The sequence below is a fragment of the Pelodiscus sinensis genome, chromosome 13, assembly GCF_052426305.1.
Source record: "Pelodiscus sinensis isolate ZL-2025 chromosome 13, ASM5242630v1, whole genome shotgun sequence".
NCBI lineage: Eukaryota > Metazoa > Chordata > Testudines > Trionychidae > Pelodiscus > Pelodiscus sinensis.
In genome coordinates this window covers 42,817,325-42,845,188 of record NC_143064.1, presented here as the reverse complement: position 1 = coordinate 42,845,188, position 27,864 = coordinate 42,817,325, and the positions used below count along the sequence as shown (strand labels likewise).

At 41.6% G+C, this 27,864-nt stretch overlaps 2 protein-coding genes across 7 annotated transcripts in view; one reads left to right on the top strand and one right to left on the bottom strand.

The window, feature by feature from the left end:
- The window catches only part of DIAPH2 (diaphanous related formin 2), a 778,453-nt gene that overhangs the window by 422,353 nt on the left and 328,236 nt on the right, over nucleotides 1-27,864 (bottom strand). For all 5 annotated transcript variants that reach the window (XM_075896761.2, XM_075896762.2, XM_089781656.1 and 2 more), the window contains exon 21: nucleotides 12,300-12,401. In XM_075896761.2, the coding sequence (XP_075752876.2) occupies nucleotides 12,300-12,401 (102 nt within the window). The remainder of the gene's footprint in view (nucleotides 1-12,299; nucleotides 12,402-27,864) is intronic.
- On the top strand, nucleotides 1,346-27,089 carry LOC142818256 (uncharacterized). Of its 2 annotated transcripts, XR_012895640.2 has the most exons (5): nucleotides 1,346-1,461; nucleotides 6,119-6,249; nucleotides 21,021-21,097; nucleotides 22,993-23,051; nucleotides 25,739-27,089. XR_012895640.2 is itself a non-coding variant. In XM_089781658.1 (4 exons), exons 1-4 carry the CDS (start codon nucleotides 16,977-16,979, stop codon nucleotides 25,756-25,758), a joined length of 375 nt encoding a protein of 124 aa, XP_089637784.1. In that variant the 5' UTR covers nucleotides 16,921-16,976; the 3' UTR covers nucleotides 25,759-27,089. The 2 variants fall into 2 exon arrangements, 1 of the variants encoding a protein (XP_089637784.1); XM_089781658.1 differs by lacking the exons at nucleotides 1,346-1,461; nucleotides 6,119-6,249 and adding an exon at nucleotides 16,921-17,195.

Below are 27,864 nucleotides of genomic sequence, written 5' to 3'. Positions count from 1 at the left end.
CCCAAACAACCCCGCTGTCCAGACTACTTTTGCTTTCGAAAATGCGACCAGAAGAAGATATGCAGAAGATATTCCTGGAGTTTGCATATCCTCTTTCAAAATTAAAAAGTAGTCTAGACGTTTCATATGAAGAGGAAACTTACCAATAGCTCAACCAAATATTAATTAAAATATTAAGGGAGTTTTGCATCTATGTGGAATTCATTGCCCCAACAATGAGTCCAAAAGCTTATCAGGATTCAATTAAAAAAATAAAAAGAACCTATTGGACATTTATATGGCTAACAAGAATATCCAGAGCAGTTATAGAAAGTTAATTTTTTTTCTAGGAATTAGCTTGTGGTCCACTATGACCCCTAGATCCCTTTCTGCAGAACTCCTTCCTAGACAGTCGCTTCCCATTCTGTGTGTGAAACTTATTGTTCCTTCCTAAGTGGAGTACTTTGCATTTGTCCTTATTAAACTTCATCCTATTTACCTCAAACCATTTCTCCAGTTTGTCCAGATAATTTTGAATTATGACTCTCTCCTCCAAAGTACTTGCAACCCCTCCTAGTTTGATATACAGGCAGTCCCTGGGTTACGTACAAGATAGGGACTGTAGGTTTGTTCTTAAGTTGAATTTGTATGTAAGTCGGAACTGGTACATATTGTAGGGGAAACTCTAGCCAAACATTTTTTTTAGTTTTGGATAGCATAGGGAAAGGTTAACTCCCCTCTAATGTTTGTTTTGCTGTCTGTTCCCCTGTTCAGAAGATTTCACATCTATTTCTGTCCCTGTGACAAACTCAGGACTAAAGGAGTAACTCATCAAATACCAAACAGCTCTGCACCATGCTTTGAGCTAATAGCTTTATTTCCACACACCACCCAGGGTTCTAGGAGGAGGGTCCTTTTTTTGCTAACACAATGAGGCCAGCACTTTGTTTGTTTTGGTGGAGTCTTTGTTTGCCCAGGGAGCCCAGCATGTATAGGGGGAGGAGGGGTGGAGAGGCTGCTTTTGTCTGCTGTTCGGCAGCCTGTTGCTCAGGGGAGGGGGCAGCCTGTTGCTGGCAGGGGGGGAGGGGGGAAGCGTGCAGGATGCGAGGCCGCGGGAGGGCGGGGGGGCAGCGGGCGTGGGGAGGCACTTTTCCTCTGCCCGGCAGCTCTGCGGGATCCCTGTCCCTGGGGCCAGCTGCTGCAGGCAGAGGCCAGGTGGAGCCGGTCGAAGAGGAGGAGGAGGTGGATTCTAGGACCCAGGTGAGCGAGCCCCGGGGACGCTGCTGCGCTCCGGGAGCCTGGCATGTATAGAGGGGAGGAGGGGCAGAGAGGCTGCTTTTGTCTGTTAGGCAGCCTGTTGCTCAGGGGAGGAGGCAGCCTGTTGCTGGCAGCGGGGGTGGGGAAGCACTTTTCCTCTGCCTGGCAGCTCTGCGGGACCCCAGTCGGAGCTGGCCCGAGGAGGAGGAGGATCCTAGGACCCAGGTGAGCGAGCCCCGGGAATGCTGCTGCGCATGTGCGGGAGTTGCCTCACCCCATTCGTATCTAGGGATCCGACGTAAGTCGGATCCACGTAAGTTGGGGACTGCCTGTACTCTGCAAACTTACATTCAATGTCAACAGCTAACTGTTGATGAAGATATTTAACAGAAACAGTCCCAAAACAGACCACTGTGGAACCTGACTTGTTATGCCCTTCCAGCAAGACTATGAACCCTTAATAGCTACTCTGAGAACTGCTATACAGCCATTTATGCACCCACCTTATAACAGCCACTATCTAGGTTGTATTTCTTTAGTTTATTGGTAAAGGTGGTCATGTGAGGCCATATCAAATACTTTATTAAAGTCTAGGCATATGACATCCACCGCTTCCCCCTTATCCACAAGATTTGTTGTTCTGTCAAAGAAAACTATCATTTTGGTTTGACATGATTTGTTCTTTACAAATCCGTGCTAGCTGTTACCTATCACCTTATTATCTTCCAGATGTTTGCAGATGAATTCCTTAATTATTTGTTCCTTTATCTTTCCTGGCACAGAACTTAAGCTGACTGGTCTGTTGTTTTTTGGGTTGTTCCAATTTCCCTTTTTAGAGATGGTCACTATGTTTGCCATTTTCATCAGGCCCTGGTGATTTGAAGACATCTAACTTTTCTAAGTAATTTTTAACTTGTTCTTTTCCTATTTGAACTTCTATCTTCCCTGTTTCAATTAGCATTCACTATATTAGGCATCTATCACCATCAATCTTCTTGATAAAACTCAAATAAGTTGTTAAGCACCTCTGCCAATTCCAAGTTTTCTGTTGTTTTTCTCTCTTCTCTGAGCAATGGGCCTAACCAACCCCTTCTTGAACTTCCTCTTGCTTTTAATATATTTGTAGAATAGTTGTAGAAGAGTTATGCTTCTGCATGTAATCCAACAAGCATATGTTGGGAGGTTAGCAACTACTTCAGTTTTTTTTATATAATTGGCAGAATTCAATTTATAAATTACTCAGTGACATCACTGACACATTACTGCCATTAATATACATTAGTTTTAATAGGGCCTAAATCCGTGGAAGAGTTCATAAAAAGGAAGAAGTCCTTTGAAAATTCAAAGTTTAAACCTGTGAAGTTTCCAGTACATTCTCTCTCCTGAAAAGGTTTTGTTTCTGCTCAAAGTGGATATGGAAAGCACTGATCTTGTGGCATCTACAAAAAAAGCTACTCCTCCAACTCTTACTGCTGTGTGATCCCTCTGAACCTACCTAACCCTGAGTTACCTCAAATCCTGCTTAAAGCCTGATGAGTCATCCCTAAATTACCTGGGAGCCTAAATCTGTTAACACAGCTGCAATACTGAAAGGCTGATGAACCAACTCTGAGCCAAAGAACTTGATGAGTCATTAGAAAGAATTACCAGCAGGTTTTGTGATGGACTCCACCCCATTCAAATGGGATTCAGCTAATCCACAAACAAGGGCTAACCCATATTATCCCAAAGCAGAAATACAGATGCTTAAGGGAAGCAGTCTCTCCAGACTGCTCGATATCACTACTGGCCACAAACATTTCCAATACTAAGTTTTCACAGACTTGCAGCCTGTTTCAACTCCTGTCTGAGCGTGGACATGTCTAATCAGTTTATGAGACTAAAGTGGTTTTGTTTTCTATTTTTAATACACCATTATAAAAATATAATGCAGATTAAAAGTCAGCCTTTTTTAATTTAAGATACTGAATATCTTTTGTACTTTAAAATAGTTAATTTTAAATCTTGTTTCCAAATGGCCCATATGAATTCAGCTCAAATAAGAATGAGTATATACCCACTTTGACATAACCACATCTTAGGCAGCACTTTATTTCACAGCAACATTAAATCATCCAAGCGGATACACTGACACTGAACAAGCTCACGTCACATTCTTTCTATAATCATTACTAATTTCTCAATTTCCACAGCTGAAATGTCTTGCCTTCAAAAGTACATATTTTAACAGGGCAACAATGGCAATTAAGCCTTCATTACGATTTTTTAAAATTATTTCTACTATCAGCCTTGGATGTTTAGGCAGGTACGTGTTATTCAATGTACAAAAAAAATAGCAAAGAAAGATAAAATTATTAAAAGCTACAGATCACAAAAACAGCACCACAGTGAGGGATGCTTTTGTTTATGCATTATGTTCTTTACATTTCACTACTTACAAGACAAGAATGGCAAAGGGCATTTCTTCCAAATCTCTCTGTCACCCATTCACCCAACCACCCACCCACACATACACAACCCCCCCTTCACACATCACTTAAGAGATGAAAATGGTGGGGCAATAAGGGTACGCCTACACAGAAGGACTAAAGTTGAATTAAGATACGCAACTTTAGCTATGTCAATTGCGTAGTTTATGTCAAAATAGCTTAATTCAGCTTTTGGCACAGTCTACACTGAAGGACGTCGAAGAAAGAACACTCTTCCTTCAACCTCCCCTTTTCGTTCTGAAATGAAGGTTACCAGGAGTCAGAGTAAGTCGTCCTCCAGCTTGACATTATTTCAAAATAAAGGCTTGTAGTGTAGATGCGCACTATGTTATTTCAGAATAACATCAGTTATTCCGAAACAATGCTGCTGTGTAGACGTGCCCTCAGCGGACTTCTGGCAGATCCTGGAACAATTTCCAAGAGTAAAAATTTTTTCATATGTTGCAATGCAGGGTGGGGCTGGCAGCTGCGAAACCTCTCAGACCGACAATACTAGGAAATATATAATTGGGAGATGGGTAAATTTATAGGTGGCATAAAGACATCATTAATTTCTCATCCCGATACAGCACAACTACAGAACTATTCAAGTAGGATGGGATGCACTTGTTAGACTTGGAGCTGTCACGTTTTTGGCAGTCATCTAAGACAACATTAGTAGGTGTCTGGGAGCACTGCTAGATATTGGAAGGGGGCAGCAAGCCAGCTCAGGTAATTACTGGTACCTCCTTGTGGTCAATGTCCAGATAAAATGGATTGATAACGTAGTTAAAGGAAACATTCCTTAAAGGAGCAGAAATGGGGAAAGTAGGAGAACAGAGATTCATGGCACCTATGTCTAGTATGGCAGAGGAATCTAAGGCCAAGGCACTGGGTTCCTGGATCCAGCACTGGGGAGCCCACAGTGCTGGCTCTTGTGAGAGGGGTCACATCAGTGAAGTGTGGGTTTTTTTTCCCCCATTTCTTTTGTTCCCATCTGCCTGCCACCTTAAGCAGCAACTGTTGAGGGCTGCTAAGGGAACCCTCCAGGTCTCCAATATAAGACTACTGTAATACTTTGGGAGTTCACATTTGGTTCTACGTTGGTGCAATGTTGGTGCAATCTAATTATAGAACGCACCGCCAGTTTCGGACAGGTTGCTCTGAGGTAGGGCTGTAAAGTCACATTTAATTAGTTAACCAGATAAACATAGTGTTTAGCTAGTTAACCAATTAAGGGTGGACAAGCAGGTGGGGAGGTGCTCCAACCTGACTGAAGCCCCAAGTGCCCACCATGGCTGGAGTGGAGTGGCCCCCCCAGCAGACATTGAAACCAGTAAGCACCACTGTTAACCTTTCACATCCCTACCCTGAGATAGGCACTCATGGATGTGAATCACTCCAGACACAATGACAGAAAATGGTGCATTAGCCATTGAGCTACAGGAGCCCACACCCGGGGGGTTCTGGGAAGACATGTGCCAAGATGCCTTTCCCACTCTTCCAGGTAAACCAGCCGAGGAATTGCCCTGTCAGCACTCCATCCGGGAAGCGGTGCTGGGGCTCGTGGGCTTGCTGGCTGGGTGGAGTGAGGCAATCTCCAGCACCACAACTGCACTCCCAGCAGAAACGTCTAGGGAGGGCCTGACAGGTATGGGGGTGGGGATTGCAGGCAGAGGGGGACAGGAAAGAGTCTCCACTTTCTCTGACCCAGCAGTGGGTTGGCTGGGGACAAGGATAGGTAAACCTGGAGGGCTGGCAGGAGCCCCTCTCCACATCATATGTAAATAATTAGGGGCTCACCAGCACTGTACACTTTTGTCTGCTGGACATTCCCAGATGTTTCAGAATGAAGTCACAGACTAAATACACCTGCCCATGTAGTGACTACTGTTCTTCAGACACTGCTGGGCAATGTCTGCTGAGCACATACACACATACCCACACATCATACGAAGGTGGCAGAAGAGTATGGGAACAACACAACGGATTGCGCCTGGACAAAAATCCCATGTCTCTAGGAGCATATGGAAGAGAATTTCAACTCCCCTGGGGACTGGGAGAAAGGTGGATTTGTGGAATAAATGAGATGCATTCAAGCTCTTACGACAAGGGGTGTCACATACAGGAAATGAAATGAGTCTGTGCTGGTAGCTATCCATGTGCAAATGACCTCATTTACACTTAAAAATTTACAGTCAAAGAAATTAGGACTATAAAAATCTGCACCTCTGAGTGCTACGAACAGGGTGGGATTATAAAAGGGGTGTGAGCGGCTGCAGTCACTAAAACTGCTGAGTGCTACATTCCTGGCTGGTATTGCCTGGCTGGTGAAAGGAAAGCATGAAGGCAGCTCTCTGCACTGCTGTTCTTCCTCCCTCCAGGCATGTCTCTTTCCCTATGCTTCTCTGCAGGTCTTTCGCCCGCCTCTCCCATTGGCCAAGAATCATGGACAATGGATACGGGGGGAAGAGGGGGCAATGCCTTCAGTTGAAGGGCAGCATGGTATTACATGTTCCCCCCTGCCAAACTGGAGCCATTCCAGGTAAGCAGCCCAAACTGCATACTTCCTCGCAAAACCTCGCACCCACACGCTTCTTCTGCACCCTCGCTCCCATATCCTCCTACCCTATTCCTGCATTCTACCTCCTGCCAGAGCCCATACCTCCAGCCCTCTCTCCTGCACACTGCCTCCACCCACAGCCTGCATGCCCACCCTGCTACCCAGCAGCCCCTCCCACACTCTGAACTCCAGAAGTGTTAGTCAGACCCTGGCTGTGGATATGCTGACATATACCCCCTCTCTACCTCCCCTCCCCCCCACCCCCCCCCCCCCCCGCCCTCGCACCCAGTGCAGATGCAGCTGGGTCACAAAAGAATATCTTTCGACCTAGATATCTACACTCATGGAGCTGGTATTCCTACAGCCTCAGAAAAAAACATCCATCACTGTACACCAGAGTGCTATGCCAGTGTAGCTAGGATGCCATAACTGTATTGAAGATGTGGCATTTGGACTCTAAAAGCTACTTAAACTTTCTGACAAATATACCCAGCTTCCTCACAAACGAAAACAAAAAAAACAAAAACCATCAGATGATTGCAGTCCTTGTAGTGCCAGTATCCTTAAACACATAATAATTAGATGCAAGTGTCATTTTTTTAAATGCAGCCACAGCAGAAACAATTAAATGCAGATATTATACTTTGTGTAAAATGCTGCTTCCTCACCAGCCTGGAGAGTTAGCAGCTATATCCATTAGTCTTTCATCCCTCCTTCATGGTTTCATTTACTGACAAATGACCACAAACTCACAAAAGGCAAACAAAAGTTTCAGCTGGTGATTTCTACCAGCCATCACAGAAGGCTCACCATGATGGTTCTTCTTTCATTAGAAACCACTGCAAGAGACTATCCCTTCCTACAGTTTCTTGTTATCCCTCAATTGAGCCAACAGCTGGGATTTTGTTTTTTAAATCATCACTTACTGCCTTCCCAGCTAAATATAATGATTTACCAGAGCTTACTAGCACCAACCATCAGGCCCTTAAAGTAACATGACAACTCATGACCAAGATGATGATGCTCTGCTTAGTAAGGGAGACAACTTTTTCCTCAATATTTAACAGAATTGGGCCAACAAATATATTCTCCTCATTTTACATAAAAATCATTAAGTCTATTCCTATTGAACATGAAACTATTTCATCCTGGGATATAATTTTGAAACTGTCCAGATACTTAATGTGAATATATAATTGTGCTTAAATACTTCATCTAAATGAAAATGCGATGTTCCAAGTTTCATTCACAAATAAATATGAATATAAAACTAATTAATCTGTTATAAGTAGTCTAATTACAAAATATTCCTTTTCTAAATGAATTTTAAACATCTAATTCTGACCTTTGACTAATTTATGTACCCATCAAACTTAATTAAAACCTTATTAATAATTAACATATCTAATTTGTATATGGAAATAAGTATAAACTTTTTAAAATTTTTATTTTCCCTTTCTGTTCTCCTGTATTTACTTTTTAACATTTTCTTTCATGAATATCAAGCCAGCCAAACACTCAGTTGTCTCTACTGCACTGCAGAACCTTAAAGAGTTGATTCTGTAATAGACACTGGGTAACACATGATAGTAAGGAGTACACATTCTCCAGGGGTGCTGCAGGGGGGTAAGATGCTCTTGATGCCAAAGTCTGTGCTGGCACTGGTGGACATCTTAGTGCCTATGGTTGGGCTGACTGCCCACATATTGCCCTGGCCAATCAGGGAGAAGCTTTCAAAGAGCCAACCAGAAGGTGGCTTGCTGGGGCAGCCCTGTAGAAAAGGAGCTGGCCAGCAGAGAGAATCAGTTAGGCCCTGACCAGGGAACGTGCAGGAACCTAGCTCCCACAGAAGCACCTTTGGTAGTGCTGGGCAGGCTAAGGTGGGCTAGAGAGGGAGGCTCCCAAACGGTACCAGCCAGGCTGCTAGCCTTGCCACAAGAGTCAGGAGGGTGCAAAGAGTCACAGGGGAAGTGGCCCAGGGAACAAGAGGCAGTGAAGGAGGGCAAGAGAAGGCTGCTGCTGCAAACGAGTCTGTGAGTTGGGACCCAGAGAAGTAGGTGGGCCTGGGTCCCTCCCTTGCCCCTTGCACCATATCTAGTCACCATTGTTGTGTGGCCTGGAAGGACTGTAGCTTGCCTCTGAAGTGAGGGTCTAGACCTAGACTTCAGTTGGAGGTACTAGATGACGAACTGCTGATAGCCCCTGGAAAGGGGATGAGAGACCACTGGAGCGGGCACCTCTGGAAGGCAGTGTCCTGAAAAGGATGCTGTAGTTAGGGAGTGATATGGATCCAGAAATGGAGCATGAAGTGAGGACCGGGAGGGAGGGGACAACACCAGCCAGGGGAAGGCACCCTACGGACAATAGAGCTAATTCCCAGGGTTACCAGCAAAAGGCGCAATAGAGGTGAGTCCCGCCCTGTGACAGCGATCAAGATTGCTCCAGTGCAGCTTTTGTCTGGTCCTCTAGGGAGGTGGTCTTGTAGGGGGAGTTCTGTTGTAAGATTTTGACCATATACCATTTACATCAGTTTCAGGTATTGCATATTGGAGATGTATGGTGGGCAACTAAACAAAGTTTGCTCTTTTTTATTTAATGAAAAACACAGCTAAGTAAAATATCCAGAATAAGGTGGGTGGAGTTTTTCAATATCATTGAGTAGTAAATCCAGAACCTTATGGGAAAGAAATTACTAAATATTAAGAGTAATTAAATGAAAGATTGATAGACTATGTGAGAAATAATCTGACCACAAAGTTACACAAAAGAATCAAGGGGAATGAAAATTAATACTGGAAACAATATGTAAAATATCAGATCATTATAACAGCTGAGAGCCAAATTCTGCTTTTCATCATGGTATTAATCCAGAGTAACTCCAATCATACTAGTTGTGCCCTAGAGTAACAGCAGAATATGTACCATTTAATAGTAAATGGCATATTGTTTGGGAACTCCTCTCACCAGAACTATCATGTTATGTGCTCAATAATCTCAGCAATACCCTTGCATCATGAAAAAATAAGGTAACTATTCCAAGTATATCTTTGCATCAAATGCATTACAACAGAACCTCAATACCATATGAATGCACAGGAAACAAATACTAATAACTGACAACTGTCAATTAAAATGGTGTCACTATATTCCAACTTTGACATGAGCATAGCTGTAAGAGTGAGTAAACTTTCCTCTCAGTACACAGGGTTACTTAAACATTTGTTGACATTATCAAATTTAATCGGAACGTAAGCTAGAGAACTAACCTAACTGTTGCTCTTTAGGGAAAAAAAAACAAAAAACTATGAGTTACATTGCTTTGTATGTTGGCAATCCAGTCCAATTTGTAAACAATACATTTCATCCCAGTCAAGGCGTTGTATATCAAAATACAGAACAGCTGAAAGCTGTTATTTTTATTCAACTTGTCAAACTCATGACTATCATCATCCACGACAGGATGAATATAGAGCATACTATACAGTAAAAAAACCAAAAATAGGCATGTAATTAAAAACAGGTGCATAAATTAATACCTCTAAAATGTTCAGATCCATGGCATTTATGTCACAAAAAATAGCAATGTGTTTAACTTAATTTTTCAGTAGCATATTTATCATTTTTCTTGTCAATATACTAGTTTACTTGTCTGGTTTTAAAAGGTTAACTAACTATAGGACCAGAAAAATAATGTGTTCTCAAACACTATCAAATCTGGAGTTATTTCTGAACAGAAAGACAGACACAGAGGCCTTTGTGATTGCATCAACATTTTTTTTCCATTTTCATTTTGACCACTGAAGTTATTACTCTTAACATAAACTCTAAATATTACTAGTGAAATCAAATAATGATTTTTCCTATCATTTTGCTGAATGCCCAGGAAAGCAAAACATGGTTTTTACTAAAGTTATTCCTATCAGATGTCTCCATCTTATATCTTTACTACTAAATTTATTTAGCACAGATAACAGTTGGCCATAACTACAGACCAATAACTGTTTACAGTGAAAAGGGGGAATCATTTTTAATTTAAGAAACCAAATTATGAAAATACAGGCAACTATGAGGGGAAAAAAATCATAACCATAGTTGACAGAGCACAAGGTACAAACCAGATTACGAAAGGCAAAAGCCTGGAGTTTTGGGTGTGGTGGGGAGGGGTACAGGGATAAATTCTGTTACCAAAATCAGGTTGAAGCGGATTCCAGTGAGTTGAGTACCAAGAACGATTAGCTTTCTTGAAATTACAAGTAGGGTAGGAAAAGATTCTATCAAAAAGTTGTCAGACGTAGTGGAGAGCACCCAGCTGGTAAGCTATGTCATACTACAGTGGTCTCCAACCTTTTTAAACACAAGATGACTTTTTTAATTTAAGTGCAATCCAGAATCTACCCTTGCCCCCCCTCCTTCCTGCCCCTTCTCTGAGGCCCTGCCCCTGCACACTCTGTCCTCCCTTTCTCCATCCTCCCTCCCTTTTCACCAGGCAGGGGAAGAATATTGGGGCTCAGGCTCTGGTCTTGGATTAAGGGATTTAGAATGTGAGAGGGACTCCGAGTTGAGCCTGAGGCAGGGGAGATGAGGTGCAACAGGGGACTCCTGGGTGTTGGTACAGTGGGGCTAAGGCACGCTTACCCCTGACCTGGCCCTGCACCACACTCCAAAGCAGCCAGCAAACTCCCTCCATCCCAAGTCCTGTGTTACCACTCTCCCACCCTCCACCGCAAGCCGTTCTGTGTTGATAGAATACAGGGTGGGAGAGGGGGCACCCTGACATCATTGACCCCTCCTCTCCCTTCCCTACTCTGTACAGCAAGCAGGAAGCCCCTAAGGCAAAAGGGAAGGAGATGCACAGCAATGGAAGGAGTGGCAAGCTGGAATGCCCGCATTTGATAGTCTCTTGGCCAAACCAGTCAATCTATGATCTACTGGTAGATCCCGATCTACTGGTTGGTGACCACTGTCATAGTCTATTAGGTGTGTTTATGTAAAAACATAGATATACACAGGCACAAACACTTCTCTTTTTGCAGTTCCAGTGAATATAAAGAGCAGCCATATTTAAAATAAGGTTTTATTAATTCAGAGTTTATTCCAGGAGCCCAGACTGAAATAGATTGAAAGATGAATCTTCTGAGAGAAGAATGTTTCTGATTTTAAATTGAGGGACAACTTTCATTTTCTGGGTTGCCACTGAAAAACCACCAAACTTTTTGCATTAATTCGGTCCCTTCTATATACTTTTGAAAGAAAAGCAGTGACTAGGATCATTTATTTAGCTTGTTTAAAACAAAAAAAAAAAAACCTCTAGGAAACTACTCAGCTATATGAAGGTGATCTCAGGAAAAAAAATCTACTGTTTTGAAAAGTACACCTTTAACCACTGACAAACAGAACAAAGGACCTCAGCAAGACTGAACCTGAACTAGTCCCATTCTTGAGGTTGAGAAACTGACCGTTTCCTTTACCTAACTTCATCAATTTAATTTTTTTCAATTGCCAATACAGCCTTTTGGAAATTAAGCACAGACAACAAAGTGGGAGGGAGAGATGGGGGAATCATCAGTCGATGACTCTGCATAAGGAATTCTTAAGACTTCCTAAAATATACCTCTTCTGCTTTATTATTTATCAACAGCACTCCACTGTCAATCAACACAGAGACAGAGAAGATTTGATTTGTCATAGAAATGACTTTTATAGAAAGTGGCTGTTAATTATAGATTACTGTTCCTTTTGGTACAGTATAGAGTAGGCTCTGTCAAGTACCTGAAGGGATTCTATTACAGAGCATTTTTGTCAATCTGTGCTAAACAAATGCATGAGAAAGATGGGAGAGAATAGTTCACAATCGGTGAAATTTGAAAAACATGCATTAACAGTAATGGAAAACAATCAATACACTATTGAAATTAGGGATGTGATAGAGTAAACCAAAATAAACACATTTTAAGGTCCCCAATTGAAATATTTTTCTTTTTAACGTATCCGACAAAGGGCAACTCCTAGCTGAGTATTAGTCTATTACATACCACAACTCCAAACTGTTCTGGTTCACAGAGATCATCATATTCTTGTTTTAACTGGGCTAAGGCACTGAGTTCCTTCTGTTCAGGAAGATTCTTCACCAAATTCTGGAACCAAAAAACCAAAAAGGCATATTACATAACATTAAAGTGCTGATTTTTCTGAGGATTTGATAAAATATTTGATTATACGATTCTTGTAAGTTAAGAGATGAATGTTTTGCATGGCATTGGAAATATATAAATGGGGGACATTGGAAATATATGAGAGGCGGGGCATCACAAAAGTCCCTTTTACTGAGTCATCTAATAAACTACAAGTAATACCACAAAACAGTATGTCACATGGCTTTATACAGATGTCAGCATCTTCACTAAACTTGTCTGGGCGACAAGAATCATGATATTACAATGTTAGGGAGTTAGTGGTATGATCTCTGAACCTCTGGCACCAATTCATTTAAGTATTAGTAATTGGCTGCCCACTTCCCCATCCTCTCTCCCCGTGGTTTCATCTTCCTCACTAAATTATAAATAAGGAGCTTTAATTTTCCTTCCTGCTCACATACAAAGCAAAATTTTACTGCCCAAAACAATTCTAGGCCTTATCCACAAAAGCAGGATGCAGACATCACTTAGTGGAGACCATTCCAAAACCATGCAAGTCTCTGGAGTTTTAGCTATTAAGCATAATCTATGCAACCTCTTCTCCTCTGATAATGCTTCATCAAGCTAAACGAGATATAAAATTGTTGATAAGCTCACTTCACTATATATTCAAGGAAAATGCTGCATGTATCATACAACCAACCAACTGGACTCTGGAAAAAGGACAGACCTAATTTACATACCACTCTCCATTGCTTGATTTACATAAACATACAGGCAGTCCCCGGGTTACATGGATCCGACTTACATCGGATCCCTACTTACAAACGGGGTGAGGCAACCCCACACTAGGTGCTTCCCCAGAGCAGACCAGGGAGACACGAAGCTAGCGCCGCCCCCCCCTCCCCCCAGCAGACCAGGGAGATGCGGAGCGGCTTTTCTCAGCAGACACCTCAGCTTGAGAATAAAGGACTGAGGGAAGTGAGGTGTGGGAAAATAAAACTGAGCTCTGGAGAAATGTTTGGCTAGAGTTTCCCCTACAATATGTACCAGTTCCGACTTGCATACAAATTCAACTTAAGAACAAACCTACAGTCCCTATCTTGTACGTAACCCGGGGACTGCCTGTATTTGGGTGGAAGTAGTGTACAGAAATCCCTACCTAAGTGTAAGATGAAGGGAAGACTTTCTTAAATTGAGCAGGAGATAATTATCTGCTCTAAGAGGCTCATGGATTTTATAAGTTTCCTGTGAGAAACAGGTGTCCATCTTAGAGATGTAATAGTGTAGTTGATTAACTGATAAGCAAAAGCTTATAGGTTAATGCTACAGAACACACACATTCCTTCTCCCTCTCCCAACCCCCTCGCCAGTAAATTTTTTAGCAGGCTGGCCAGAAGACTGGCTTAGTTCCAGCTTGTGCCGGGTTTGGTTTTTAAACAGGATCCCGCCTGGCACCCCACGCTGATGTCTCTGATACAGAGGCAGCAATTTGGAATGGTGGGGGTTCCTCAAGAGTGGGGCCAGAGTGCACTGGCTGTTGGCTCCACTCTTAGGGATTATAGAATAGTCGAATAACTGATAAGAATTCATGAGCTTATTCGACTGTTCAATTAACTGACATTTAATATCCCTAGTCCAGCTAAATCACAAGGCTGACAGGCTCACGGAACAGTTTCACTACCATTGTCCACACTCATCAATGCACTAGCCGTTAGTAGTGTTCTGACTTGCCTCCACAGGACTCCATTATTGACTAATGACTTAAGATAGATAAACTGGAAAGACAGAAAACTGGAGTAGAAGATCACATCTGAATCCGCTCTAGTATGGCATAAGGATTGTATAGGATCCTTTTTGATGGATCGTTAGGGATCCATTTGCTTACTCCCCACACTTTTTCAAAACTGTTTCAGACAGAATGTCTACAGTCTAGACAACCTGTGCTGTCTTTGCTTAGTTCCAGAATCTTCTCACTAGTGGACTATCTTGCACAAAAATATGGAATAAATTTATGAAAGCCTTCTGGCCCACTGGAAGTAAAAACAGAGCAATAAGGAATAAAAATAATTTGTACCCTAACTAAAGGCAAGCAATTATCATGGCTATGTTCTGAAACACTGAAATCAGTAGTACCACAAACATGATGGACAAATGTCTCTCTTTGTAAGTGCTTGGATCTCCTATCAATAGAGACTGTCTGAGATTTAAACAATTTCATTAACTATCACATTCCCAACAATTTCTCTTTCCTGTGTAATATCATTTGCACGGTCTACACTACAGGAAGTCGAAGGAAAAACAGTATTCCTTTTCTTCCTTTATTCCTCATGAAAGCAGGGTTACCGGCATTGACCGGAGTGCCCCTCTCACTTTGAATTAGCTGTCTTAACTTGACCACTAATTTGAACCCTGGAAGATCAACAGTAGCAGCTTTGATTTTCCTCTATAGTATAGACATACCCATAGTGTCTGCAGTCTGGTTTCCCCCAGCACCTGCTCTGCAGTGCCACCTGTCTCCCTCCTCCCATCACTGCAACAAAGCTGCCCAGGCAGCTACGGACAGAGGCTGCTTTGCGGCAGCCCCCCTCTGCCCTTTCGTCCCCACACAGCAGCCTCTGCCTGTGGGGAGCTCAGATCCCTGCTGAAAGGGGCTACTTCCACCCCATGCTGCTGCTTCTCATACAGAGGCAGCAGTGCAGGTTTGATCTGAGGAAGTGGGTCTGGCCCACGAAAGCTCATCATCTAATAAACCATCTTGTTAGTCTTTAAAGGGCTACATTGTCCTGCATTTTGCTTCAACTGCCCCCTGTTCTTGCCTCTGGGAACTTAGTCATGTAACCATGAAGTTACACGACTATTCAATTACCCCATATCTAACATCCCTAAAGTGTACATTTCAAGATCTTCCATTTTACTTGCATAATCCAATGCAATCTGGAAAATGCCATATTTTGAAAAGAGCTGCTGGGAACAAAATAAGCAGACAGAAATGTCACTCTGAAATTGCTTCCTACAAAGATACAATCACACATTATTTCTCCAGAGGAAGTCTTATGGTTGTTGTTTCAAGGCTGAATATAACTGTCACAAATGCATTAACAAGGTAACTAACTGTGCAACTGCGGAGATGTTAAAATGTGCTGAAAAGAAGCAGAACTCTATAAGCTTGCAACTACTTTTATTTTTAAATTTACCCAGCCAAAAATTTTGTTTCGGTTTTAAAACCAAAGGTTTTTAAAAAGTTAAAAATCGGTGTGTTTTACTCATTTATGTCAACTTCTGTATGAAATGCAGATAAAAAGCAACCAAGCAGTGTTGTATTATAATATTTAATATTCAACATTTTAACCATGTACATTATCAAATGGTCTGGAATCCACTAAAATATACTAGTGTTTTAATATTGCAGCCATATTAGGGATTATACTGACAAAAGAAGCCACAGCTCATACACAGAGTTCTAAAAAGCAAATGATGGGAGAAAGGAACACAGTGTACAATCAGAAATACCGAACCCACAAGATAAACTGAGAGGACACGCAACAACAAAAAAAGAGAAGGCTGAGCAAAGACGGGAAAGGATATTTAGGACTTCCAAAAGATGAAGATGAGAAGTTTAATTGAGATGGAGAAGGGGAACCATGGAAAAAAGGGTTAGTAATAGACAGTTTTCATTAGAAGGACTAGTGAGATGATGTGCAACAAAGTTCAGGAGGAGCTTCTTTTCCATTTTTATTTCCTTCATGTCAGATTATGATCAAGTCTACAGTTTTGGCAACAAATATCACACCCACATAGAAGACACTAAATTCTTTTGTTTGAACTGCTTTTGTAAAATATCCCGGAACTGTTTTAACAAGACATAACGTCACCAACTATAGTCTCGTTTAATCATCAAGAAGTCCTTTTGTGTCCACCCCTCCCTCTTCCAAGATAACTGTTTAAAGATATTCCAGATATTACACTGTATTAATTGAGGTACAAAGTAAAATTTGTGGTTGTAATTAATAAAAGGCCTCTTAAAATACAACTGTTATTTATATTTACCTTGTGTTATTATCATGTGTTTGTTTCCCAATGAAGTGTATTAATTTCCAAATGACTTTACTCAGATTTATGATTAACTAAATCTACTTATGAAATAACATTAGGTGCCAGTTATCTTTTTGTGTTACTGGTTCAATTTGCACTTTAGAAGTAAAATGGTAAACCTAACTCCAGACAGTGAAAATAGTATTAGAATCAAACAGACTGAATAAGCAAAAGAGAAATCCTGCTGGGATTACAGTTAGAACAAATAGCAGATGTAAGATGGTAAAATTATTTCTGCTATTCATTATACCTCTATTTGCAGACATTCAGACCGGAGCACAAATGTTCATTTATTATTAGGATTCATTTTCAATTTAAAATACCTGAATCATTTTGTGTCGGCAACAACTACAGAAAGCCAAGGCTCCTCTACAGGATAACCAACCAAATAACATGCTCACATGAGCATAGACACGCGCGCGCACACACACACATTGCAGTTATTCATTGAACTTGGAGAGCCAGGAAGGTCCCAAGTTCATGGAAGAGTTGGCATTAACAACTCATTTGAGTATATTGAGTATATTTAGCAGTAAGCTACTTTACCACATATGGTTACTGAGGACTAAGTCAAAAACTTTACATCTGGAAGGGGGAAGAGAAAACAAATACCTAATCCTACAATACACGGCTAATTTCCTCTTAGAAGAAGTTACATTTCTTGCAGCTCTGAATCCCAGGAAATTTGTGGATGCAAAGGTAATTTTCTAGGGAATCTTTTTATTTGATATTATCTTAATAATCAAGTAACTTAAAATACATTTTAATACAGAATATCATTGGTTCTTGAGAGGAAATTGTTTAATGAGCTTGAAGAAATTAATACAAAGGCACTGGATTCCCAAATTACTGATTTAATATGCAAATATAATTAATAATTTTAGTAAAGCTCTTACGCAAGTAAGATATTTTTGTCATCCAGGCAAATCAGTACACAAGTGGACTGGGATAGCACGAAGAGATTTTCTCATGCTACTGAGTTTGGAAATACCTTCGGGATTTGATTCAAAACACAATAATGATTCTGCAGGATATTCTGTTAATAGTTTTTTTCTTAAATGATGCATCTCTTGCTTATGCAGACCAAAGCCTGGAATTTATGATAGAACAAAACAACATTGTTTTGGATTGAGAACAAAAATGCTGTTACAAATATCATGGTATTTCCACTGGATTAAGGCTATTGTCCTTCTGCACAGAAAAATACAAAATGAGAAATTAACGTTGCCTATCTAAAATTCTCTACACTGAGCATTCACCAAATTCTTCAGAATGAATGTGCATTATTTGTCAAGAATGTGTTCTTTCACTATACAGTGAATTCTGCTCTTCTCACCATGAACATATATAGTTATCCATATAGTTCCAGTTCTAAAAGTTATGAGTATTTGACATCTTTGGGTGAAACATGCCAGCTATTACAGAATGCCAGCTATTACCAACACTACTATCTTTGTCCATCCACTGTTTTAAATTGGACCACGATACAAGTTTCCTGGGACACTTCTTTACGAAATCACTTTTTTTCTTAACTTATTGAGACATCATTAAGTGAATGTAGTTAATAAAACATCAAATATGAAGCTTTACAGTTATTCACAGATACATTGTAGTGATAGGAAGATTGGTATGAAGACATTAATTTCACAGATTTGCCGACTTCCTTCTTCAATAATTAATCTTGTCTTAAGAAAAAAAACCTAAGTAACTAAGTAAGACATTTTAATATCACATCCTGGAACAAAACCCTAATAACACAGAAGATGAACTGTATTTCCAATTAAATTACATACCTGATATTTACAATATAAAGTCTAGTTAAAAATAAATGTCAATCTTTCTTATGAATATCATGTGTCTAACTTAAGGTAGAACAACAGTGAAATGTTGGCCGATTCTTATAGATTAAAAAAAAAGTTTCCAAAAGTACTTGTTATAAAATGGGAGCAAGCAATAATGCAAGTCACACATTTCTAAAAACCTCAAACATACTAAGACTGAGGTTCCTGCAGGGCCAGCAGAGATCACTCAGCTAGGGTAAACTGCAAAGAATGGGGCAGCCAACACCCACAAATGGTGGATATTCCAAGCCAGCACAAAACAGCTTCTATAATATCCTACTGTTTACCCAGAAACCAAACACAGTTCCCTTAAAGAGATACAGCCTTAGACCTCCACCTAAACACTTAAGTCAAATATCATGAGGATCACTAAAAATCTTATTCATCGTATGAGAAAGTTCTACTAATCCCAAAGGAATGGCACGTTCTCTCTGAAGTTAATGACTATTTCAAATCTTACCCAAATACATGCTTACAGTCAATACTTATTAACTACACCAAAATTTATTTTAATAAAGAGTTTTGGTTAAAAGATCGATAATATGCTTGAATGCTGGTTTCATGAGAATGGCCAGTGCCAGAGAGCCCTTGTTCACTGGGGCCGAAGCCAGTGCCGCATGGACTGACCTCGGTGCCATTCTCCGTGCCAATATCATTGGTGCCAGTTTTCTACTTATGCATGCCAGCTCCAAGACTACCACGGTAGGCGCTGTTGGTATGCATGCTGAGGCAGTACCAGAGGTGCCAAGCTTGTCAGCAGTGTTCACTAGAGGAGATCAGTACCACGGGCAGAGACCTTCTTAGCAAAATTCTCAAATTACAAGAGTCCTGGTCTGAGGAAGATGAAGCTACTTCCTCAAAATAACGAAAGTCTGAGTATTGTCTTTAGACCTAGGTGTTGATGGGTCAGTGGAGGATGCATCTCCTGCTGGGTGGAGGGATTTTTCTAGGAGGATAATCTTCAGGCACAGCTCTCTCTCTCTCACCTGGTTCTAGCCTCCATGCTGCTGCAATGAGAGCGGAATGAGAGTACTTCTGAAGAATGCATCTCCCCCCAAGGCGCTCTTCTTTGTGGGTTTTTTTTTTTTTATGGTTAGGTTTAACTCTTTAGAACGGAAAGGGAAAAGGAAAGGGCGAGGAGAGGAGAAGGGAGAAACTCAATGGATTTTATTTTTTTGGTGGGGGGGAAACAGTAAGGAGAAGGAGTGATGAGTGTTAAGAGCTCTGTCTGCTGCCAAGGATGGTAGAGAAGGAACTGAGAGGAGGCTGTGCCGAGCATGCAGTTGATGGACACAAGCAGTGCCATGAGGTGGCTATCGTTCAGGCGCAGCACAAGCAGACACTGCTAAGAAAAATTACCAATCACCCACACAAGGACACACTGACACTTAAAATGGAACATCCACAGGGACAGCACGTGAAGAATAATTAGCAGATCAAGTATTTATTAAAATCTAATAAATCATTCAAGCTCCAGTAAGCAATCGTCATAGAACTCCTTGAAATTATGGATGAAAGATCAATTTCGTGTGCACCAAGTATTTCAATACATGACAACTAGGATATATTTAAAAGGCAGAAGCAGCGCCACGGGGAACCTGGGGCGAGCAGGAACTCAAGCTATCCCCACTTGCCCAGGATTCCCTGCTATGCCTCTGCCTTTTAAATGTAGTAAGAGCTGCTGCCGGCTGGTACTACAGTTAAAAGGCAGAGGTGCAGCTAGGCTAGTGAGTGTCCTGCTTCATTAGCTGATCAATTGAAATTTAACATCCCTAAATAATACTTTAGAAAGCATACAGAATAATACCAATAAAGTTTCTGAAGGTGTCGTTCATTCGGCATGATCCTTCTCACTAACTATACCCTTTTTCAAGTTTCCTGAACAACCAATCCTAAATTTAGTTCTGTGCACTTAGTTGTAAACTGCTAGGATAGTAGCTCTGGAGGCTAAGGGAGTTTGTTTTCAAGAGACTTGAAATTTTTATTGAATACACAGTGGAAAAATCTTACCAATAGAGTCGGAAGTCTAATCACAGATAAGCAACAGTTTATGGACTATTTTAAAAATAAAATAATAGAACCAGGACCAATATTTAAGTCAAATTCCACTTTCAGCTGCACCTCTAATTCAACTGAAACTATCGTGGGCTACCAGGCTGTAAGTGAAGAAGAGTTCCCCCATTTAAAAAAATAAATACATAAAAGGGAAAGATGCCATTAGAAGTAGGTGCAACGGCATTAGCAAAAAACAAGAGTGAATGATTTCACACAGGGAGAAAAACTGGAGATCTTGTGCACTTCTCATTATAAGCAAAGCTTAAGAATTCCAGTTGCATAGGTTTTCAAGAACTAAAATACAAACCCAAAGCTTAAAAACCCATTTATTTTATTTCTCTGCATGGTCAATAAAGTAGAATTTTATTTTATTGCAGGTTCAATACATCTTAAACCTGTACATATAATACAATCAATCACTATCTATTTAGACTTTTACCTACACATTAATTCTGCTAAAATACTACTTATTAAAGCTGAGTAAAGAGATCTGCTCTTTATATTGTATTAAAAAAAATTAAATCATCATTCTTTGACATGTAGCCTAATACAAGTAAAAAAATTGGTGAATTTCAATGAATATAAATTGCAACTAGCAGAGATTTATCAATTTTCCCACTTCCATTAGGCTTCTAAAACAGCCTTTGAGCTTGCAAGAAGAGGAAGTACCAAACAACAAAAAGAGTTATATGTGGGAAGAACCAGGTAAGAGATACGTAGTGATATATGTCTGAAAATTTTTAAAATGTTTAACTTACTTAACATATATTTATGTGCATTTATTTGTACATAAGCAGCCTCAAAAAAGTGTGCTTTTCAAGTGGATTCTGAAAGTGAAATTAGAACAGTTAGTGGTCAAGAAGTGATTTGGGTACAGGAAGACATATGAAGCCTAGCATCAAAGGGAGACATGAAGAGAAGAGAGAGCTTAACAGTCTAAGATGAGCAGAAAAAAAGAGGGAACAGGTTTATAAGACTATGAAGAACTTTGAAGGCAATGGACTGAGCTAACAGAGATTCAGCAGGACTAAAAAATTCAGACTAAAGATCTAAAAAAGAATCAATGACACTCAGTTTAAAAGCCTGTGGGACAGGAAGGATACCAGTGAGGTCAGTAATAATTTAGAAAAAGGAATTTAAGTTTTTGATAGGAGAATGTGTAGGCAGTATACCTGTACAAAAAAAATGACAGAGGCAGCTAAAGTGAGTATGTGGGGGGAGGAGGAATCTAAGCAGGGGAGTTGATGTGGAAAGTTCAATTTTGGGAGTCCTAGTATACAAATCATTCTCCACCTGGGGGAAATGAAATTGTCAGGTTCATAGTTAGAAGGAAGGAGAGAGAAAGGAGGGAAGTAGTAGTTACTCACCCGGTGCAGTAATGATGGTTCTTTGAGACATGTATCCCTGTGGGTGCTCTATTCAGGTCTCGATGCATCCTCATGCCACTTATCAGAGATTTTTGATGAGCAGTGCCCCTTGCACTAAGCCTGCGCACCCAGCACAAGGACACACATCTCAAAGAACCATCATTACTACACCAGGTGAGTAACTACTACTTCTTCATGAAGTAGTGTCTTTGTGGTTGCTCCACTCAGGTGATTCAGTAGCAGTACCAAATGGTGGTGAGCATTGGAGTCATTTATGTAGAGAAAGGAAGGACCACATCTGCCAGAGATGTGGAGGGTATTGACCCTTTCTGCAGGGCATAATGCTATTCAAAAGTGTGATGGGAGGACTATGTGACTGCTCTACAAATGTCCACCAATGATACATTGTTTAGGAAAGTCGTTGTGGCCATCACACACGTGGAGTGAGTTCTGATCATCTGTGGTAGCTGCTTGCCACTAAGTTCATAAGCTATATGTGTGCAGCTTGCAAACCATTTGGATAGATGCTGCGCAGAGACAGCTGTTCCTGTCCAGACCACGCTACAAAGAGTCTATCAGATTTTCTGGTTCCTCTAGTTCTCTCCAGGTAGAAGACAAACACTCGTCTTGCATCTAACATGTGCAGTATGTGCAATGGAGGAGGTATGAGTTTAGGAAAATAAGCAGGTAAGTAAATGGGTTTTATTTAAGTGGAAGTCAGTTATGACCTTCAGGAGGAACTTCGGGTGAGGCCTGAGTATAACTTTATCCTTGGTAAAGGCAGTGAGGTGAGTCTGCCATGAGGGCTGCAGTTTCGCCTTATTTGTCTTGCTGATGTTATTGCCACTATGAAGGCCACCTTCATGGATAAGTATCACTGTGATGTAGAAGCTAGTGGCTCAAAGGGTGGCCTAGTGAGCATGTCGAAAACCAAGTTCAAGTCCCACGGTGGCATTGAGGGGTGCAGGTTTGGGCTTGTTTTCTGCAGGCCTGGGCTTGTTTTCTGCAGGCCTGTGAGAAATCACTTTACTATCGGATGCGCAAAGAGAGAGAATTTGTCCACAGTTTCATGGAATGCTGTGACCACTGCCAGGTGGACCTGGATAGAGCTGATGGAGACCCTTGTCGCTGAGGTCCATGAGAAACTCCAGTACGGTACGCACAGGGGTGATACTGGGATGTAAATTGTGTGTAGTGCACCATTGTTGAAAGCGTGTCCATTTGTTTTGGTAGATGCTTCTCATGGAGGGCTGTTGACTGTTCAGTAGGATGTGTTTGCCCTGTCCATACAGGTAAGTTCTTCCTTCTGGAACCATGGAGAAGTCATGCCATGAGTTTCAGAGTTTTGATGTTCAGATGTCATATCCCACCTTGGCGCTGCGTCAAGAGAGCTGGCACCACGGGAAGAGGAACGGGTTGGTCTATCGATAGGTAGTGTAGGTAAAGGAACCAGGGTTGTTTCGGCCAGGTGGGGGCTGTTAAAATTACTGTGGCATGGTCGGATCAGATCTTGTTGATCACCTTGGCAAGAAGAGGGATTGGTGGAAAGGCACAGAAATATGGGAGCCAGTGAATGCATCCCCCTCCAACCTCTTGCCCTGTGTTCTGCAGGGGAACAGAACTTGTGGCATTTGTGGTTGAGTAGTGTTGCAAAAAGATCTATAGTTGGGAAACCCCATTGGCAAAAAAGGGAGAGGAGAATATTGGTATTGATCTCCCACTCATGCTGGTATGAGACGTGTCTGCTCAGTTTGTCAGCCTTCACGTTCTGCTGTCCCGGTATATACGTGGCAATTGGAGTTATTTGTTTCCTGATACACCAGTTCCAAAATCTGATTGCTTCTGCACATAGCGAGCATGATCACGCACCCCTTTGTCGGTTGACATAGAACATGGGAGGGGTGTTCTCCGTGAGGACACAAATGGTTCTGCCCTTTATCATGGGAAGGAAATGGATGCATGCATTGCAAATGGCCCTGAGCTCCAGGATGTTGATACGGAAGTATCTTTCCTGTTGGGACCACGTGTCTTGTATTGACCTTACACCACAATGGGCACCCCAGCCCATAAGTGATGCATCCATCGTTATGCTTAGTGATGTATCTGGGTGGTGGAAGGATATACTGGCAAGTACGTTGGTTGAAGAAGTCCACCAGTTGAGAGATTACAGTACTGGCAGAGAAAGTGTGAGGCGCTTTGCAAAGCTGTGTTGGGTTGGAATGTAGGTGATTTTGAGCCAATGCTATAGGCAGCGCATGTGTAGCCTCGCAAATAGGACCACAAAGGTTGTGGCCGCCATGTGCCCCAATAATTGGAGGCACATCTTTACCGTAGAAAAGGGAGCATGCTTGACCCCCCCCGAATGAGGCCACAGATTTCCTTGAATCTTTGTGGTGGCAGATAGGCTCTTGCTGTCACCAAGTCCAGTCAACCGCGGTTTCGATGGGGATCGTGTTCAACAGAAATGCCCCATTTTGAAAGATCCTATGAGGTTACAGGGACACTATGAGGTTACAGGATCTTTTGAAACGAGGCATTTCTGTTGAACTATCCCTGTCTTGACCGTTTTTTTTTTCCGAAAAGCGGCATTTCGAAAAAAAAGTCGTGGCCAGCATTATGTAAATGAAGTGCAGGAAATTCAAATCCCGGCTTCATTTACAATTTCAATACGTCTAATTTACATCCCTTTATCAAAAAAGGGATGTAGTTTAGATGTACCCTCAGTTCTTGGTGAGAGCAGCATAGGAGAGTGGGGAGCCCTTTCTGGCATTTCTCGAAAAAGGGATGTAAATTAGACACTCTGAAATTGCAAATGAAGTCGGGATTTAAATTTCCTGGGCTTCATTTGCATAATGGCTGCTGTGGTTTTTTCGAAATTGGGGCTTTTTGATAGAAAACAACAGTATAAACGGGAATCTTTAAAAAATAAAATTTTCAAAAGATCCTGTAAATCTCATTTTTTGAAAGATGCCTGTCTAAACTTCCGTTTTTCTATCGAAAAGCCCCGTTTTGAAAGAACCCGCGAAAGGGATGTAGTCTAGACACAGCCAGAGTGTGCAACTGGGCATGAGAAGCCCCTGAGGATGAGCAAGCTCCTGATCTGAGCAGTGTGCCTGGCTGAGGAGATTTTTAGAAGTGCCACATCTCGTGCAGTGCTTTCTTAGGCTGTGGAGCCAGAGCGTGGTCAAGTTTGGTCTGACCAGTCTGTTCAGGCACCAAGGAGCTGGTGGTGGCGGCATACGTAGCTTCTTGGTTGACACTGCCTCAGCAGCACCGACCAGTGCAGTGCGCTTGGGTTCTGACTCAGCTCTCTTGGCTGGTACAAACTTGCATTTCTCCACAGTGCCGGAGACTGACGGCACCAGGGAATGAGAGGCTATGAGCAGTGCTGGTAATGAGCAGGGCTCAACAAAGAATTGAGTATTTCAGCTGGGTGCCCCATTCATTTGCGGTGCGTGCATGAGTATTGCCGGTCTTGCGCATGCACTGTGCGGGGCTGGCGAGCGGCTTTTGCTAGGGAAGCCTACGACGCCTGTGAGCCTTTGTGGGGCAGAGAAGCAGCCCTGTCACTGGACTTCTGCTGTCCCCATGTGTCCTCAGGTTTGTCCCATGGAAGTCGTAGGGACTTCTTCCAGAGGAGGTTTTTGAACAGCATTTCACAGTCTTTTCTGGCTCTGGCTGTCATGTTCTGACAATGTGGGCACTTATGCGCTGCATGAGTCTCTCCCAGGCATTTAACACAAGAGGCATGGCCATCAGAAACACAAGAGGCATCGAGTCTCGGCATGAGTCACATCTTTTGAAGCCGGGAGAACCCAGCATGTTGAAAAGAAAAAAAAAAGCCACGACTGTGGCGCTTGTCTCTCTCTCTCTCTCTCTTTTTTTTTAAATGAATGAATGTTGAAATCTGCCATTAACTGACTAAACTATAAAGGAAAAGTCTAAACTAATTATAGTAATTTTTTGTTTTTCCGGTCAGGAAGAAGAGCACTGCTCTGATTCCGTCGTCAGCCGAGGATGGTAGAAAAGGAACTGACGGGACTTGTGCCACACACGCACCCGACAAACGGCAGGGGCACCAGACGCTGGGTGCGCAGGAGCAAGGGGCGCTGCTCATCAAAAATCTCCTATCAGCGGCGCGAGGACACACCGAGACCTGAGTGAGGACACCACTCAAAGAACAACAGTCTCCCTGAGTCACTAATTGCAATTATGGGAAAAGGAAAAAAATCACCAGAAGAGACAATGAAAAGAGTATTAATGGGGGTATGACCAGGATAAGTATAAAATTAAAGAATCAAAGTTGACGTACGGTTTTTTTTTTTAAATATGTATGTGTGTTGTGGAAAAGGGGCCTGAGTAGCAACTGGAATAGAAAAAGTATATGACTTATAAGGCCCAAAAGAATAAAGTAGGGAGGATATCTGATTCAAAGAATAACTAATGAAATAGTAAGGAAATTTCAAAATAGAAGGCCTCTGAGTGATAGTAGCGACTGGAGATGGCTTTCAAAAAGACAGAAATAATTTTTTTAAAGGGTGCCAACAGGGACCTTTCAATCGTACATGGCAGTGTTATCTCCTAAGGGAACCCAGGAGCAATAAAAGAGCTGTTTTTAAGGAGAGGAAGGAGGGAAAAAGATATGGAGTCAAAGTCTTAGCAAGAAAGCATGGTTATAAATCTTATCTGGTTTAATACCATAAATAAGGATGAATTTCTCAAATCATTTTTAGCTCAAGTTAGTAATTAGAAATAACATTAGGGTTGCCAGGTGTCCAGTACTAAGCTGGATAGTCCAGTATTTTCGCCTCCTGTCCGGTAAAAAAATTCAGAAAATACCAGACATCTAACATGTCCAGTATTTTCTGATTTTTTCCCAGGCAGAAGGCGAAAATCCTGGGTGCTTAGCGGGTTCTGCAGGTGATCTGTCCGGCCCGGAACAGGCAGACAAGATGGCGGACGGCCACTGGGAGCCCTGTTAAGGCCAAAAAAGCCTCAAAAGCATTTCTTAAAGGGACCCACTTTTTTGGGGGGGAGAGACGACCCAACATTGGTCTCCCCCTTGTTCCCCCCCCCCTCGACAGTATTTTTTCCCCAGTGGTTTCTTTTGGGGGGGGTCGGTATTTTTGGTTAAACCATCTGGCAACCCTAAAACATCATGTGTTTGTTAAAGCGTATAAAAAGTATAAAAGTCTTAACAAGTTCATTGCTGACGTCTGCTTGACCATGCTGGAGTTGACCAAGATGGGTCTAAACTCCCATGGGTTTAACCCATTTCTAAGTATCCTGATCTATTCTTATAAATGTTTTATTATGGTTTGGATGTAGTAAACTGCTTCTTGTTAAAGCAATTGTATACCCTTTGGATTTAATAAAAGAATGTATGATTATATTTGATGGTCCTCCATATATATATTAATAATTTCAAATATTACTGATAGCTCTAAACATTAGGTAATATCTTTTATTGAACAAACTTCTTTTGGTGAAAGATCTTAAAGCTACACAGAACTGTTCTTTGGGTCTGGGAAAGGTACTCGGAATGTCAGAGCTAAATGCGAGGGATGACAGATTGCTTAACACAAATTGCAAAAGAGACCATACAAGGCAAAACGACTAGTTAACACCTCTGCTGTCACAGGGAATAAAAAATGAGCAAGTAGCTTACAGAAAGTGTTGTGAAGGTTTCTTCTGAGGTCAGTGCTAGAGATGCTGCCGTGTTAGTCTGGTCTAGCTGAAACAAAAGACAGAACTATGTAGCACTTTAAAGACTAACAAGATGGTTTATCAGGTGATGAGCTTTCGTGGGCCAGACCCACTTCATCAGATCAATATGTGGAAGAAAATCGGCACAACCATATATACCAAAGTGATACAATCAAAAAAATAAATGAATGTGAAACTGACAGATCAAATTTTAGAACAGAGTGGAGGTGAGGGGGGAAGGTTAGTGTCTGTGAGGTAACGACATAGGGGTTATAATAGGGGAAGTTTCTGTGAGGTAATATCAAATTTGATCTATCAATTTCACGTGTTCATTTTTTTGATTGTATCACTTAGGTATATATGGTTGCAGTGGCGGATTTAGGGCAGGGCGAGCGGGGC

Coding starts and splice junctions, on each gene's coding strand:
- LOC142818256 (XM_089781658.1), top strand. CDS start 16,977: ATGGAAGAGTTGGCATTAACAACTCATTTGAGTATATTGAGTATATTT. Junction 17,196..21,020: donor GGAAATTTGTGGATGCAAAG/GTAATTTTCTAG, acceptor CACTTCCATTAG/GCTTCTAAAACAGCCTTTGA. Junction 23,052..25,738: donor TGTTTGCCCTGTCCATACAG/GTAAGTTCTTCC, acceptor TTTTCCGGTCAG/GAAGAAGAGCACTGCTCTGA.